Source organism: Strix uralensis, chromosome 2 (genome assembly GCF_047716275.1).
Source record: "Strix uralensis isolate ZFMK-TIS-50842 chromosome 2, bStrUra1, whole genome shotgun sequence".
NCBI classification, from domain to species: Eukaryota; Metazoa; Chordata; class Aves; order Strigiformes; family Strigidae; genus Strix; species Strix uralensis.
Window position 1 is genome coordinate 99,906,386 of NC_133973.1, and position 14,112 is coordinate 99,920,497.

A 14,112-nucleotide genomic window follows, 5' to 3' on the forward strand; every position below is an offset into this window, starting at 1 on the left:
CAGTGATTATAGAGTAATAGATCTGGAGGAAAAAAAATTAGAACAATTGAGAACAATTGCACTTAAGAGCAAGCAAAAAACATAAATAAGTTGCTATAAAAATCAGTAATACTTTCTTATCTCGAGTGCTTCCATCACTCCATCTCAAAAAAGTGTACTGCATACCTACTAATGTGGCAGAGAACAGTGACAATGATCAGCAGTAGGCAATAGTTTCTGTATAAGGGATATTTTAATAGATTAGAACTTTGAAGGTGGAAAATCAAAAAAGTCAGGAAAATATAGTAAAAATGCTTGTAATTTTGTATGCCATACAGGAGGGAAGTTAGCAACTTATTGACTGTGTCTTATAAATAACCAGGATTTATCCCATGTAAAATACTGTCCAGCAGATTAAAACATACTAACAGAAGTGTTTTCTTACACAACAGACAAACTGTAGCATTTACTTTTAGGATGTTGTAGAGGCTGAAAATGTAAATAAGGCTTAGAGTGTTAGCTAAAGATAGTACATCTGGAGCTATTAAACACAGTAGTCCAGAGATAGCTTTAGCTCAGAAAAATCACTAATATGCAGACTGCTAGAAACTAAATACTACATCAGTTAAATTATCATGCTATACTTGCCAAGTTTCCTTCTTGTTTTCCCCAATCATTGGGTATTGATTGCTGTCAGAAACAGGTGAGATGAATATTTGGTCTTACTCAGAATAAATCAGTACAGGTAAAACCAGCCATACTACATATTTCATTGTATTAGACTATTCAGATACAATATTTTGAACAGTAAATATTATGCACACTAATAGTTTGCCCGCACCCACTCCGCTCTCCCAGCAGACAGGCAGTAATTTCAAAACAGTAAAGTTGCATAGTTTTCCTGTAATGTCTGTGAACACACTAATTAAAGAAGCTCACTTTTAGAAAAACAGGAACTTCAATAAATTACAAAGCAAAGAAGGTTTGATGTAAAGGTTAGATAATCCTGCACAGCGTGATGAAGCCTGGACCTGTCTTTACTTTTATTCGTATGACACGGAAAGCTGAATGATGTTGATGTCTTGAAAAGCATGCAGCTCATAAAAAGAAATCAGCAGGAAATCTGAAAAAGGAAGGATGGTGCTTTGTTAGAAATAATTTTTCATCCTGACTACAATTAGGCTTCATGGACAAGCATGCTATTGCATCCTGTCGCTAAATATCGCAACCCAAAGGCCCCTGATGAACTGATTAGCACTCTTGTTTCTTTAGGAAGTCGGATATACGCACAGTTGGTGCACTCTTTTATTGACAAAGTCTATAATTATGAATATTTCTCCTTTATATTAGATTGTGCTAGTTTGTCAGTCATCTTATGTATGCTAGCTGAAAAGAAATTATAGTTATTATTGCTGTTCTTCTGTTTGCTTTAATTAAGAAATTCAAAGAATATTGTATTAATATAGACCCAGATTATTAAATCCATTGAGTGAAATGTTCAGTAAAAAATAGTGCAGAAAATACATTTGTACGCTCAAAATAAAAATTTAGTGGGTTTATGGAGAGAATTTAAATTGCGTATTGAAAGCTTAGTTAAGTAATTTAGTCAACATTCTCTTTATCAGTCAGCTTGCATCTCATGATTTTCTATGTAGCATCTGAGAACCTCTTGACAAGTTTCAGCCTGACCCTGAAAGTGGTGTTGATGGCTGTTTTTACAGAAGCTTACGGAACTAATACTTGAGAGACAATGAGTTGGTTGCTGCTAGGCACAGAGTCCTTTCTTTTTGATTATTATCTATTATTCTTTCTTGTAGTTTAAGTTGATTTGTTGACATTACAAAAAGAGAAGGAACAACACTTACCCAAATCAGAGCCTTATTCAAGTGAGGTAGAAAAACCCATTTCAACTGCAAGGAAGAGACTACATGCTGCCTCTAAACTGTCAGTTATTTAATCGGCCTCAGTTTGAACTTCCCTCTGTGCAACATAAACAAACTGAAGTCTGTAATATGTCCCTGGATCCTAAGGACTTTGGAAGATTACAGGACCTGAGCTTGTTTGTTGAAAAAAAATTGTATGTTGCTCTTTGGGAGAAGCTCGAGACATTGACTGTGTGGACAAGTAATGAGATAGGGCTTTGGCAAACAATGTAAATTTAATTTAAATATATAATTCCTTTATACAGGTCTTTAATATCTGGTCTGGACTCCAGGTGTGTATTACAGCTAGCACTGGTTTTGCTCATAATATATGGGATATACAGACTGGATGCAGGAGCTCTGTGTGATAGAAATACATGGCAATTTGTTTTAGTATTATAACATAGAGCTAAGTAGGAGTGAGTGAGTCAAGGAAAAGGTATTTTTGACAAATACTCTTCAGAAGGTACTAATTTAAAAATTAAATATTTCTATGGTTTTTTTGAACTATTATATTCAGAGATGGAATTTTACTGTTGAACCTTACTATATGTATATAAAAGGAAGTCTCTATGACACATATTTTTTAGACAATTGCAACTATTTTCCCAAGAACTTGATGTAGAAGATCCTCAGCAGTGCCCTACAACTTTCACATCCTTTGGCCTTAATTGAAAATCATTTGTTGAAATGCTGGTTTGAAGTGACCTCAAAGTCTTTTTGCACCAGTCTTCGAAAAGTTTGCTGTGTTTTTACGGAGACTGTTGCTGGCTAGTTTCAGTTCCATTTTGAAGATTCTGCTAAAATATATGCAGCATCTATTCACCTGTTCATCTTTTGTTCATATGCAGAATGATACTACTTTTTCAATTAATATATGTCTTCACTTAATATATAGGTTAGGTTGTGAAAAAAAATCACAAGTTGTGAATATGGAGTCTTTTAAACAAATGTTTGGTACAGATTAACATCATTCATTATCTGTTCTGAGGTAATGGCTGTTTTTACTTGGTTTGATACTCTGCACTATATTAGTATTTTATATACCACAGTATATTAAAAGCATTATAAACTTCAGACAAGCAATTCTCTATGAAAAGAGCTGCCATGAGTATGCAAGATCAAACATATAGCAGTTAGAAATTTTGCCATGGATATTACTCATCTTAGCCTTGCATTGCTTTCCTGTTCCATTAATGAGCAGAATGATGATCAGTAGTCCCACGAGTCCAAAAAGGCAGCCAGTGAAGTGAAGCCACTTCAGAAAAAATTAACAAACACCTAACTTCTTGATTTCCTTTTCCTCTTCTGTACTTCTGTATTTTTTCATCCAAAGCCAATGAATTGTGTAGCTGATAATGCATATATATCAACCTGTTCATAATAATTACAGTTGGGATCGGTATACTCAGTAGTATTCCCTGTTGTCTCCAGTTTAGCAAGTGCTGGCTAACAAAAGCCATGTTTAAGGAAAAAAGGAAGAGGACTTATTAAAAATACCTAAATTGAAGCACAGTCTCAGTAGAATGCCAAGACCTTAGGGTATCCCATAATGCACCAGATGGAAAATAAAAATCTCAGGATTCATTGTGTCTGGCACTGAAAGACTGGATAGTAAAACATCTTTCCAGAGTGCTGTATTTTGAGTTTAAGATTGTGCGCCACATTTTCAAGGGGAGTCACTTTTAACAGTATAAACTAAGTAGCCTATATGGACTCTTGACATAGATGTAACTTTAGCTATGTCTTGCAGAATATCACAGAAATTTCGTCTCTCTCACCTCCCCAACACCCCACACCCCCCAGGTTTCCTTTTCAGGAGTATACATTTTGTTGATAATTTTAACTTTTTCTTTCTCAGGTTTTTTCTTTCCTAGAAAACTGAAGAAGGTTACTGGAATGTTACATGTATGGCATTTATACCTAGTAACAACAAAACACATTTATCTAATTTTCCTTTACCCTCTGTGGAAATAAACAGCCTCATAATTGCAGGAAATAGTGTAGTGTTCCCTAAGTTCTGTTAATGATCTAAGAATCACAAATAATAAGTATCCTACATTGTAGGATCAAAAATAAAGAGGATGTAGAAATGCTTGTTTCTACATATATATATATAAGCTAATAGCCATCATAGTGAGTAATTTGAATGTTGAGAAAGTGCATTATTTCTCATTTCCTGCATATGTCTGAGAACATTATTATATGACTTTCTGACATGGATTCTAAATCACAAAAAGAAAGCCATTAACTGCTTACTTGATATTTTAAAAGCAACGTTAACAAACCAGAGGGACATTTAATAGTGAAATTCAAATGGGACTCAGCCTCTAAACAAAACTAAAAGAAGAGTGCAGTGTAAAAAACTTGAAGAGTGAAAGCAGTCACCTAGCAGTAAATTGTTACTGTGTATTTACAACAACATGGTGGACAAAAATTCTATTTGTCTAGATTTTAATGCACTTGATTAAAAATCCTGTGCTTCATAAAATAAAGTGACCATAGTGTATGTATCTGTAGAATAAAGTATACAAATACAGTAAATTATCTTTTGCAATATTTGGGGTGGGCAATTGGGAGTAAAGCTAAAATTGCCATTTCTTGTCTTTTGTTGTCTTTCCTGCAGCAGGAAAATAATGGAACATAAATATTTGTTTAGCTACCATTCCATTAAAGTAAACACTTTATGAAGTTGTCCTACATAAGGAAATGACTATTCACAATATTTCTTCTTTGAGCTTCTTTGACAAACTGTATTATCAAAAGTCTTGAATAAACGTAGGGTTTTTTGTTTTATTTATGTTATGCGGTATTTTGGGGCTGTTTATAAATTGTCTGTCTCTTGTAGAAGTGGTTCTATTGTTCTCACCTCTGATTTAATTAAGTTATGTTGGCATTGCAAATATCCTTTAAAAAAGCATAAATACCTAATGTAGCCACCAGGAACAGAAATGAATTCATTGCTGTTGCTACAACAGCATTTTAAAAAAAAGCTGTTAAGATGAACTTTTAAATCTTTCACCGTTTTTACTTTTAATACTGTTGTTTATTAATATTTCTATTTTTACTCCAGTTTTAGTAGGAACTATACTATTTCTTGATATATTAAAGTATTCAGGTTAGTTACTGGTATCTGTACCTAAATTCCGTGTAAATTGTAATTTTTATACCGAAACCTTTAGTTTCAATAAGGAGACAGTGATACTAAACAAACTACATAGGTGCTTGAAGCTAGATAAGTCCCATACATTTCATTTCATACCAAATTATATGCTAATGGAATAATCTTTAAATTTAAAGTGGTTGAGAAAATTTTATGAAAGCACCCTGATTTATTCATAGGCCTAATATACACAGTAAATACTAGGAAGCATATATGACATGGAAGGAATTCTTTTGATACTTTATTTGATGTAAATGAAAAATGTGTATGAAATGCAGATCATTGTTAAGTAAAAACTGTAGGTTTGACTGGGTTCACTGAGTATTCTTGAAGCCTTAACAGTAGTGTACAGCTTTCTGGTTCATGCCAAAGAAGATTTTCAGAAACTTTCACTGATGCATGAGAACATGGAAAAACTCTATCAGAATGTGATGGGATATTATGCCATTGATCTAAAGAAAGTTTCAGTGGAGGAGTTTTTAACAGACTTAAACAACTTCAGGACAATGTTCATGGTACAGTCTGGTTTTTTTGTGCCTAATGTTCCTTAGAAATTATTTTTGTAGTCTTTCAGTTACTGAACAAACTAACAATAAGTTTCTTCCTCCTCAAATGGTATCTGATACTCATATCAGAAATTTTACTTTGCACATCCTAAATATCCTAAGGATAATGGACTTTTGAATTATTATTTGTGGATTATTTCTTCCTGAAAGAATTGGAAATTCCTAATAACAATGAATGTAATTTAAAACTGAGCCTGTATAACCTGAAGGGGAAAAACCTGAAACTCTCTACCTTTTTTAAATACAACTGCATTTTCTGTTTAAAGGATGCTTGTTGTTTACTTAAAAATAAATATTCTAACAATTATTCTATATTTATAATGCATGCTCTTCCCACGCAAAATCCAGACCAAAGATTTTATTTCGTTTAATTTTTCTTTCGCCTGCAGCACTTGACCAGTGTCAAAGTTTGTGTCTGTAAGCAGGCTCCCTGCTATGGAAACTCAGAACTCCTTATCCTGTCTTAAAAAAATAGCATATTTTCCTCAAACTTGGTCTGTTTCTAAGGACCTTTAATTTTTGTGATATTAGATTGTTTAGGATTTTAGGTTTTATGCATTTTAAATTATTACTTTCTTCTTTTCCCTTTAAAAAGGATGATTTGGGGGGCGGGGCAAAGAATTATTATTATTTTAAAAATTTGAATTATAGTTCAGAAACAGACATTAGGCTGATCCAGGTTATTGTTGGTTAGGTCCTTTTGTATAGAGCTCAAAACATAGTTATAGCCATAATTCACACTCACTGTTAGTTAGCAGAGCTTTGCCTTAGAGTTATCTAAAATAGTCATAGATGTGGAGGTTGGCTCTGTACTTGTATCACAGGGCAGCATCTGCATTATTTATACAAATGTTTGCACATACTAGCTCATCATAAAAGTTTGAGCTATTTTTGAAATCTATTTTTATTGTTCTTTAGGTATTTTTTTAGTCCAAATGCATTTTTATTATGCTTACAAATTTTAATAATAAGGGTTGTTTGTTTTTTTTTTTTTTTTTTTTTTAAATGCTACCAAAATGTGATTTAAGAGTTTTAACAAAAAACCTTTCTGAAAAGTGAGGTAGAAGTTTCTCACCCAGATATTTCTTTATATGTTTGGAGCCGATTATATATTACTATAAACAGTCGTCTTAGAAAATTTAGGATAATCAGATGTCCTCCAAAATATTACAGGTTCTTTTACCATTGTCAATGTAATTCTTCTGGAAAGAGGACAATTAACTCGATGATATACTGCAGAATACATACTCAAGACAGATATATCCCTCAGTTTAAAATAACCAAACAACTTTGGGAAAGCTGATGGCTATGCAAGTTCAAGATACATTCATAGAGCTCTTACTTAATATTAGTGGGGATTGTTATCTTGGTGAGTTATAACTGTGTTCAGATTGGTAAAGTTAAGGGGGCAGGGAGAGGTTGATTTTGTGTGGAGGTTGTAGCTGTTTTCAGTTGGGGTTTTTTTTTAAGCTTTCTTTGCAAAAATAGTTTTTTCTCTTGGATTCTGAACACTTGGCTGGTAAGCAACTCTTTCTCAATGAAGGAATGGAAGAATAAAAAGGCAGGTCCCCAATTGTGTATGAATTTATTAATTTGGATAATGTGGCAAAGGTGACTCGTGTCACATCTGGATACCTACGATTACATAGCTTAACTTACTGCCTGCACTCCTGCAGGAATGTTATCGGAGCGTGAGCTTTGTGACAGAATCTGGAGCAGCGATCCAACTCATCCCTATTGATCTGTAGAAGGATTCAATTAGTCATTTTACTGTCTACTCCTCGTTGCAGCCTGATGCTTATCATTACAACACGCTTATTTAAGTTGCTTGCATGTTTCCCAGTCTTGTTTGGTTTTGCTTCGTTGTTTGTTTTTTTAAATTTTAAATGGATAGGGAAAAATACTTCTTTTGTAGATATTGAGAAAGGGTTTGAAATGTCTGTGTCCATCTATTTTGAGGAAAGTACTTAAGATGGAGTCCATATTTAGCAAACATACTGGAACATGTGAAGATTGGAACATGTAAGGCCTCTGCTACTTCAGAGTTTTAACAGCTAAAAACCTAGAAGTCACCGTTTTCAATCAGAATAATTTTGCTTGGCATGTCACATATGCCAGATTTTTCAACATGGGCATTGATTATGTTTTCCTAACTGATCAGTGCCTAATTTGAAACTCAGGAGTCTGATTTCAAAATTGCTAAATTTTATGAAATATTTGTATTACTTCAATTTCTGATGTTTAAACCACAACTCCCATTTAAATGCTGTAGAATAAGAATTCTAAATTCATCTTTGAGACTCAAGTGGTTATGCTTTACCTTAATTCCCCCATATTTCTTTTCTGTGTTTGTAAAATTAGCACTGATACTAACTCCTGCTTCACAGCAGTTTTATAAAGATAGATTAATTAATTCTTTGAAACAGTTAGATATTATTGATGAACATGATAGAAGAAACCTTGAGGAAAATTAATATTTCTGTCCTGCAGAGCACAGTTTGAAGGCTATATGAAAAAGGTGTGTAGATAAAGCCTGAAACCCCTTATCGTTCAATGACACTAAACAAAATATTGAGTAGCTACTCAGTTTTGAGACTTTTTGGAAAAGATTTTTGACATGTTTAGCGTGAGACACCTGAGGTCTAATTTTTGGAATTGTTTAGCATTGGTCTTGATTACTGACAGAAACTGAAAGTGTCTAGCATCCTAGAAAACTTTGCTCAACAGACTTTTAAGTTTAGTGCTGAAAAATCATTGGATTCTTAAAAAGTCCAAAACTAAAAGACTACTAAAGTCATCAGTAGATGTGGGAAAGTGTTCAGTCATCCTTGTTGTCGAGCGAGTTGATAATTTACATACAGTACTTACCTACTTATAATACTTTTTTTCATTCTCAGTTAATGAATGTTTAAAAACCATGTTTAAATCTGGAGCCACAGACTTCAGGTTCATAGCTAACTTTGGACTGCATTTTGTATTTTAGTGATACTTGGCAGCTGTGAAAGCTATTATTTACACTTTGTGAGCACCAAATCTAGAGCACAGTTAGTTGGCCAGATCCAAAAAATGGGTGGAGCACTTTACCTTCAGTGCTTTAACTCCTGAAGCTAAATTCCTGGTACAGTCAGTGGAACATCTTAGATATCAGACACCTCTGTTAACCTCATTCTGTGCTTTCACAGCATCAGAGGTACTGCTAACAGGCTCATTTCTTTCCTTGGAAGGATAGCTTTCTGAAATAAGATTAAGCAATTGTAGTATTTCCTCTTCTTGTGTATGTCTAATGGTTAGAATTTTCTTGCAGTTGTAGGAGAGGGAGGGAAGAGGCCATGAGTGAACTAGTCTTATGTCCATAATAGTACACTAATCATAGGAGTATAGAAATGCCTTTCTCCTAGTGACACTATGTTGCTCTGCAGTAGAAACATAACTTAAACAATCAGAAGAAGAACAACCAAGTAAAAGTTTGTTTCCTAGACTTTACAGTATTTTTCTTTTATATTGTGCAAATGCTTGAATAAAAATCAGAAACGATCCTGGAAAGCACAAGAGAGAACCCCAGAATGCCTCCATCTTGGAAACTCTAGGCTTTGGCATGGTATGCAAAAGGCATATACTTTGGTAATTTTTCTGAAAGTTAACTTTGCATACCATGCTGTATGCTGAATGCAATGCAATGCTGCTCGTATATAGCAGAGACGGTCAGACCATGTCTAACTTTTTAGGCCTTTTGAGCAAGGAACTGTTAAGACATTTAATCTTTGAAATGCAAACAGTGTGAGAAACAAACGTTTGTGACAATTCTTGGTATCACAGAATCACAGAATCATCTAGGTTGGAAAGGACCTTGAAGATCATCTAGTCCAACCGTTAACCTAGCACTGACAGTTTCCAACTGCACCATATCCCTAAGTGCTATGTCAACCCCCCTCTTGAACACCTCCAGGGATGGGGACTCCACCACCACCCTGGACAGCCCATTCCAATGCCTAACAACCCGTTCTGTACAGAAATACTTCCTAATATCCAGTCTAAACCTTCCCTGGTGCAACTTGAGGCCATTCCCTCTTGTCCTATCACTTATTATTTGGTTAAAGAGGCTCATCCCCAGCTCTCTGCAACCTCCTTTCAGGTAGCTGTAGAGGGTGATGAGGTCTCCCCTCAGCCTCCTCTTCTCCAGACTAAACAACCCCAGTTCCCTCAGCCGCTCCTCGTAGGACATGTGCTCCAGACCCTTCACCAGCTTCGTTGCCCTTGAAAATTGTTAAAACATTTTGCAAAATTGTATAAACATTTTGCAGAACTTTAGACACCTATGTTTTGTGTTGAAAACACACAGAACATATAGGATAGGATTTGGGTCTAGGGCACAGACCTCTAAACATTGACATCTGTATGTGAGCTTGAGTGTCTAATCTTGTGTTCTAGTCAAGGGAGATGCATACTCAGTACAGTTAATGGCATTTGGAGAGTTGTCTACCTGGTGTCTCAAAGGAGACCTAACAACAGAAGTACCTAGTATACTGGACAGGTGTCTTAAATGATATCCAAGACATCATCAGCTTGAAATTTTAAGTTATGGCACAGAACTTATGGCAGACCAGTGATACTCCGAACCATCCAGTTTGCACTGAATATGAAGGTGTGAGCTACTAAACTGAGCCCAGTTGATCAGTGTGATGAGAAGGGAGGAGTCTGAGTCCTACTGATATTATTTTGGGGGATAAAGTAGATGCAAAGTAGAAATTTCCTTGGTCACTCTGTTAGGAAAGTGTGTAATTTCTGCCAAAATTGTACCTGTGTTTGAGTCCCATTTGAGTTTTGCCCAGCGGTTTATTTTACAGAATGCCCAGTCTGAAAATCAGCAAATAATTTGTTAAAATTAATTCAATCCAGAATTGTATCATTTTGTAGTAGGCTTCTCCCCTCCTCCCCCAGTATCAAGAAAATTGACAGAGGTGTCTGTGGAGAAGACAGCGTGGAAGTACAGCTTTGCTTTGTTTAAAAGTCCATTTCATTGTAAATTTTCATGACTGAAAGCTTATTCTTCTCCAGTTATCAAAGACAGGTATTTCCTCACAAGATTTATGTGATTTTTTTTTTTTTTCCTTCCTTTGATCACTATCTATTGCAGTGATTCTACAAACAAGGCCTGTGCAAATATTGCTGTAATCCTGTAATGGTTTAAGCCCAGAGGGCAACTGAGCACCACGCAGCCGCTCAGTTCACTCCTTCCCCCTCAGGGATTGGGAGGAGAAAATACAACAAAAGGCTCAGGGACTGAGACAAGGGCAGGGAGGGATGACTTACCAGTTCTGGTCACAGGCAAAAGACAGACTTGATCGAGGAACAAAAAGAACATGAATTTAATTTGAACACCACCACCACTAATTTACCAGTCAAACAGAGGAGGACAGTGAGAAATACAACCACATCTTTAAAACACCTTTCCCCCACCCCTCCCTTCTTCCCAGGCTCAGCTTTGCTTTCGATTTGTCTTCCACAGCAGGGCAGGGGGGCAGGGGATGGGGGTTGCGGTCAGTGCATCACGTTTTCTCTGCTGTTCCTTCCCCCTCAGGGGAGGACTCCTCACACTCTTCCCCTGCTCCAGCGCGGGGTCCCTCCCATGGGGCACAGTCCTCCATGAACTTCTCTGACATGAGTCCTTCCCATGGACTGCAGTTCTTCACAAACTGCTCCAGCGTGGGTCCCTGTCATGGGCTGCAGTCCTTCCAGCAACAGACTGCTCCAGCAAGGGCTTCCCTCAGAGTTCCAGCCTTCTTTGGGCGCAGCCACCTGCTCCGGCGTGGGGTCCTCCGCAGGCTGCAGGTGGGCATCTGCTCCAGCATGGACCTCCATGTGCTGCAGGGGCACAGCCTGCCCTCTCACCACGGGCTGCAAGGGAGTCTGCTTCAGTGCACCTCGCCCCCCATCCTCCTTTCTTCCATTGACTTCAGAGTTTGCATAGGTATCTCCCTCATAACTCCTCTTCCTCCTCTCAGGTTTTGTTCTTTAAAAACACTATCACAGAGGTGCAGCCACTGGCACTAATTGACTTGGTCTTGGCCAGAGGCTGATCTGACTTGGAGCCCAGGGAGCTTCCAGAAGCTTCTCACAGGAGCCACCTCTGTAGTCCCCACCCCTGCTACCAAAACCCCGCCACACACAAACCCAACACAAATCCACATTCATCCTGTGCTTTATAGAACTCTTTAGTCCATTCTTACATTTTTTTCTGAGTGCAGGATGGACATTTTTCCCTCTAAAACCGACATGAGACATTAATTATCCCTGCAAATGTGCAGTCTCTGCCTCAGGCCTTGTGAAGATGTTAGCCATTTTGTAGGAGGGGACACTTTGATCTATTGTGAAAGATGAGATTTTTTGTGTAATTGCATTCTGAAAAGAGAAACTTTCTACAATGAAGAATAGGTGCATGGCACTCTACATTTAATGCAAGGCACAAATAATGAAAAGGTAATCCAAAAATAGCTTTGTTAAAAAAATACTGAATGTGACACATTTTTTTTGCTTAATGTCTGAATGTGCAAAATAATGATTTACAAACTCTGAAACTCATAGTTCTGGTTTGGCTTCACTGGAAGCTTTGCAGTACTTATTTATAATTCAAAGTAAACAGTGTTACACGGGTATTAACCAGAAGGCAAGAATTTATAAACCCAGTGAATTAATGCATATGTGGATAAGAAGAAGAAAAATGCACAACTAAGTCACCCAAGCAGCTTTGTTTGCTATACTGGCAGCATGAGAAAGCATAAATGTTGAAAGTATTCTAGAAATACAAGTAGTAACATGCATACAGTTTTGTAAAACCAGTTGGTTTAGATATTTTAAGTTCCTTCTACATTAACATGTGTATTCTTAAGAGGTATTTCTTGCTGAATTTATAATCCCTATTTAGGGGCAATTGATATGCTTTTAATGTATTTATTCTGAATTTGCTTACTCTTCTGAATAAAATGTACTAAAGATGGAATGTAAAATATTTATTTGGCTTGATAATTTAAGGTTAGTTAGGAGATGTGATTTTAAAGCTTTTTTCTTTGTTTCTTAAGGTTTGGTTTTGTTTTTTGCTAAGACTTCATTTTTGATGGAGCACTATTACTTTTCTTTTGTAGCAAGCAGTAAAGGAGAATATGAGAAGAAGAGAAGCAGAAGAAAAACAGAGGCGTGCTAAAATAGCTAAGGAGAAAGCAGAGAAAGAAAAACAAGAGAGGCAACAAAAGAAAAAGCGTTTGTTAGAAATGAAAACAGGTAAGTAATGTAGCAAATGCATTTTACCTAGCGTTTTACTGGAAATACAGCTGCTGTTTTTTCATTATCTGAATGTGCTATGAGAAAAGACAAAATAAATGAATGATTCTCACCAATTAAAGTTTACAGCAAAGCAGTTCTTAATATTTTTTTTTGTTAATTAGCTTCTCTAATTACCTGTTTTTCTCAAGCTATTTTAGAACTCATAATGCTTCTTTGTATTTTTCCATTAGAATATATGGAACCTTGTGTGACCAAGTATAAGTTCAGTTATGCTCCTGAGAGCATAACTGAGAACAAACATTTTCCAAATCACAAAGCCATGTTCTTTCTTTAACTAAGGTTACATATTCATTTTTGTTCTTTTTCGAGAATAAGCCCTTCCTGAAGTATTCTGGATTTTTCTTTGAGTATGTCAATTGTTATTTCAATAGGTCCTGATTGAAACACCTTAAAAGGAACCTCAGACATGCATTTTTAAAGTTACTAATTTATGCTGTGTTGGCTTTTGTACCAAAAGAGATGGCAGACACTGTGAGTTCTCTGTTATTAAAAAAGATTTCTGATGATCCTCTATACTGCTATATTTTATCTTAGGCTGAGCTTCTGGAAACCTTCAAAATAATACATGAGCTACTGTGCAAATTATTGTGAGCTACTCTATTTTTTTCTTCTAAGCAAATTTTGTTAAACAGTTCCCCACTCAAACCCCAGTTGGCACCTTTGGCATAAATTATTATCTGTGTCTTCCATGTTTCACTAATAGCCAGAGTAGGTGTGTTTAGTTTTTGAGATTCTTCAGAACACAAGTCTTTGGTTTATTTTCATAAGAACATACATCCATGCCTTGAGGTGTGAAACTAAAGCTTTCTCTTAAGATGGGAAACCAGACGGCTGCCCTCTGAACACAGAATTTCCAATTCTTTAGATGTAAATTCAAGACCCAATCAGAAAACTACCAGCAACAATCTGTTTAAAGCTCACAGAAGACAGAGGAGGCTGCAGAAGACTAGGAAAGGGTAAAACTGGTATCTGTATTCATGCATAGTTGGAAGTGTTTCAAAAGAGGTTAGATACTCTTCTCCCACACACGTTGTATGTATGACTGATGGTGCTTTGGATGAAAAATTGATAAACTCCTCTCAAGTCCTGTTCTTCATAATGTCATGTTCAGGCTTTCCAGAATACAGGTGCCAACATTACAGAC

The 14,112-nt window shown here is 36.2% G+C and overlaps 1 protein-coding gene across 1 annotated transcript in view; it reads left to right on the top strand.

The window, feature by feature from the left end:
• DIAPH3 (diaphanous related formin 3) overlaps positions 1–14,112 on the top strand; it is a 256,112-nt gene that overhangs the window by 163,868 nt on the left and 78,132 nt on the right. The window contains exons 24-25 of the mRNA XM_074859549.1: positions 5,415–5,579; positions 12,770–12,905. Coding sequence (XP_074715650.1) covers positions 5,415–5,579; positions 12,770–12,905 — 301 coding nt within the window. The remainder of the gene's footprint in view (positions 1–5,414; positions 5,580–12,769; positions 12,906–14,112) is intronic.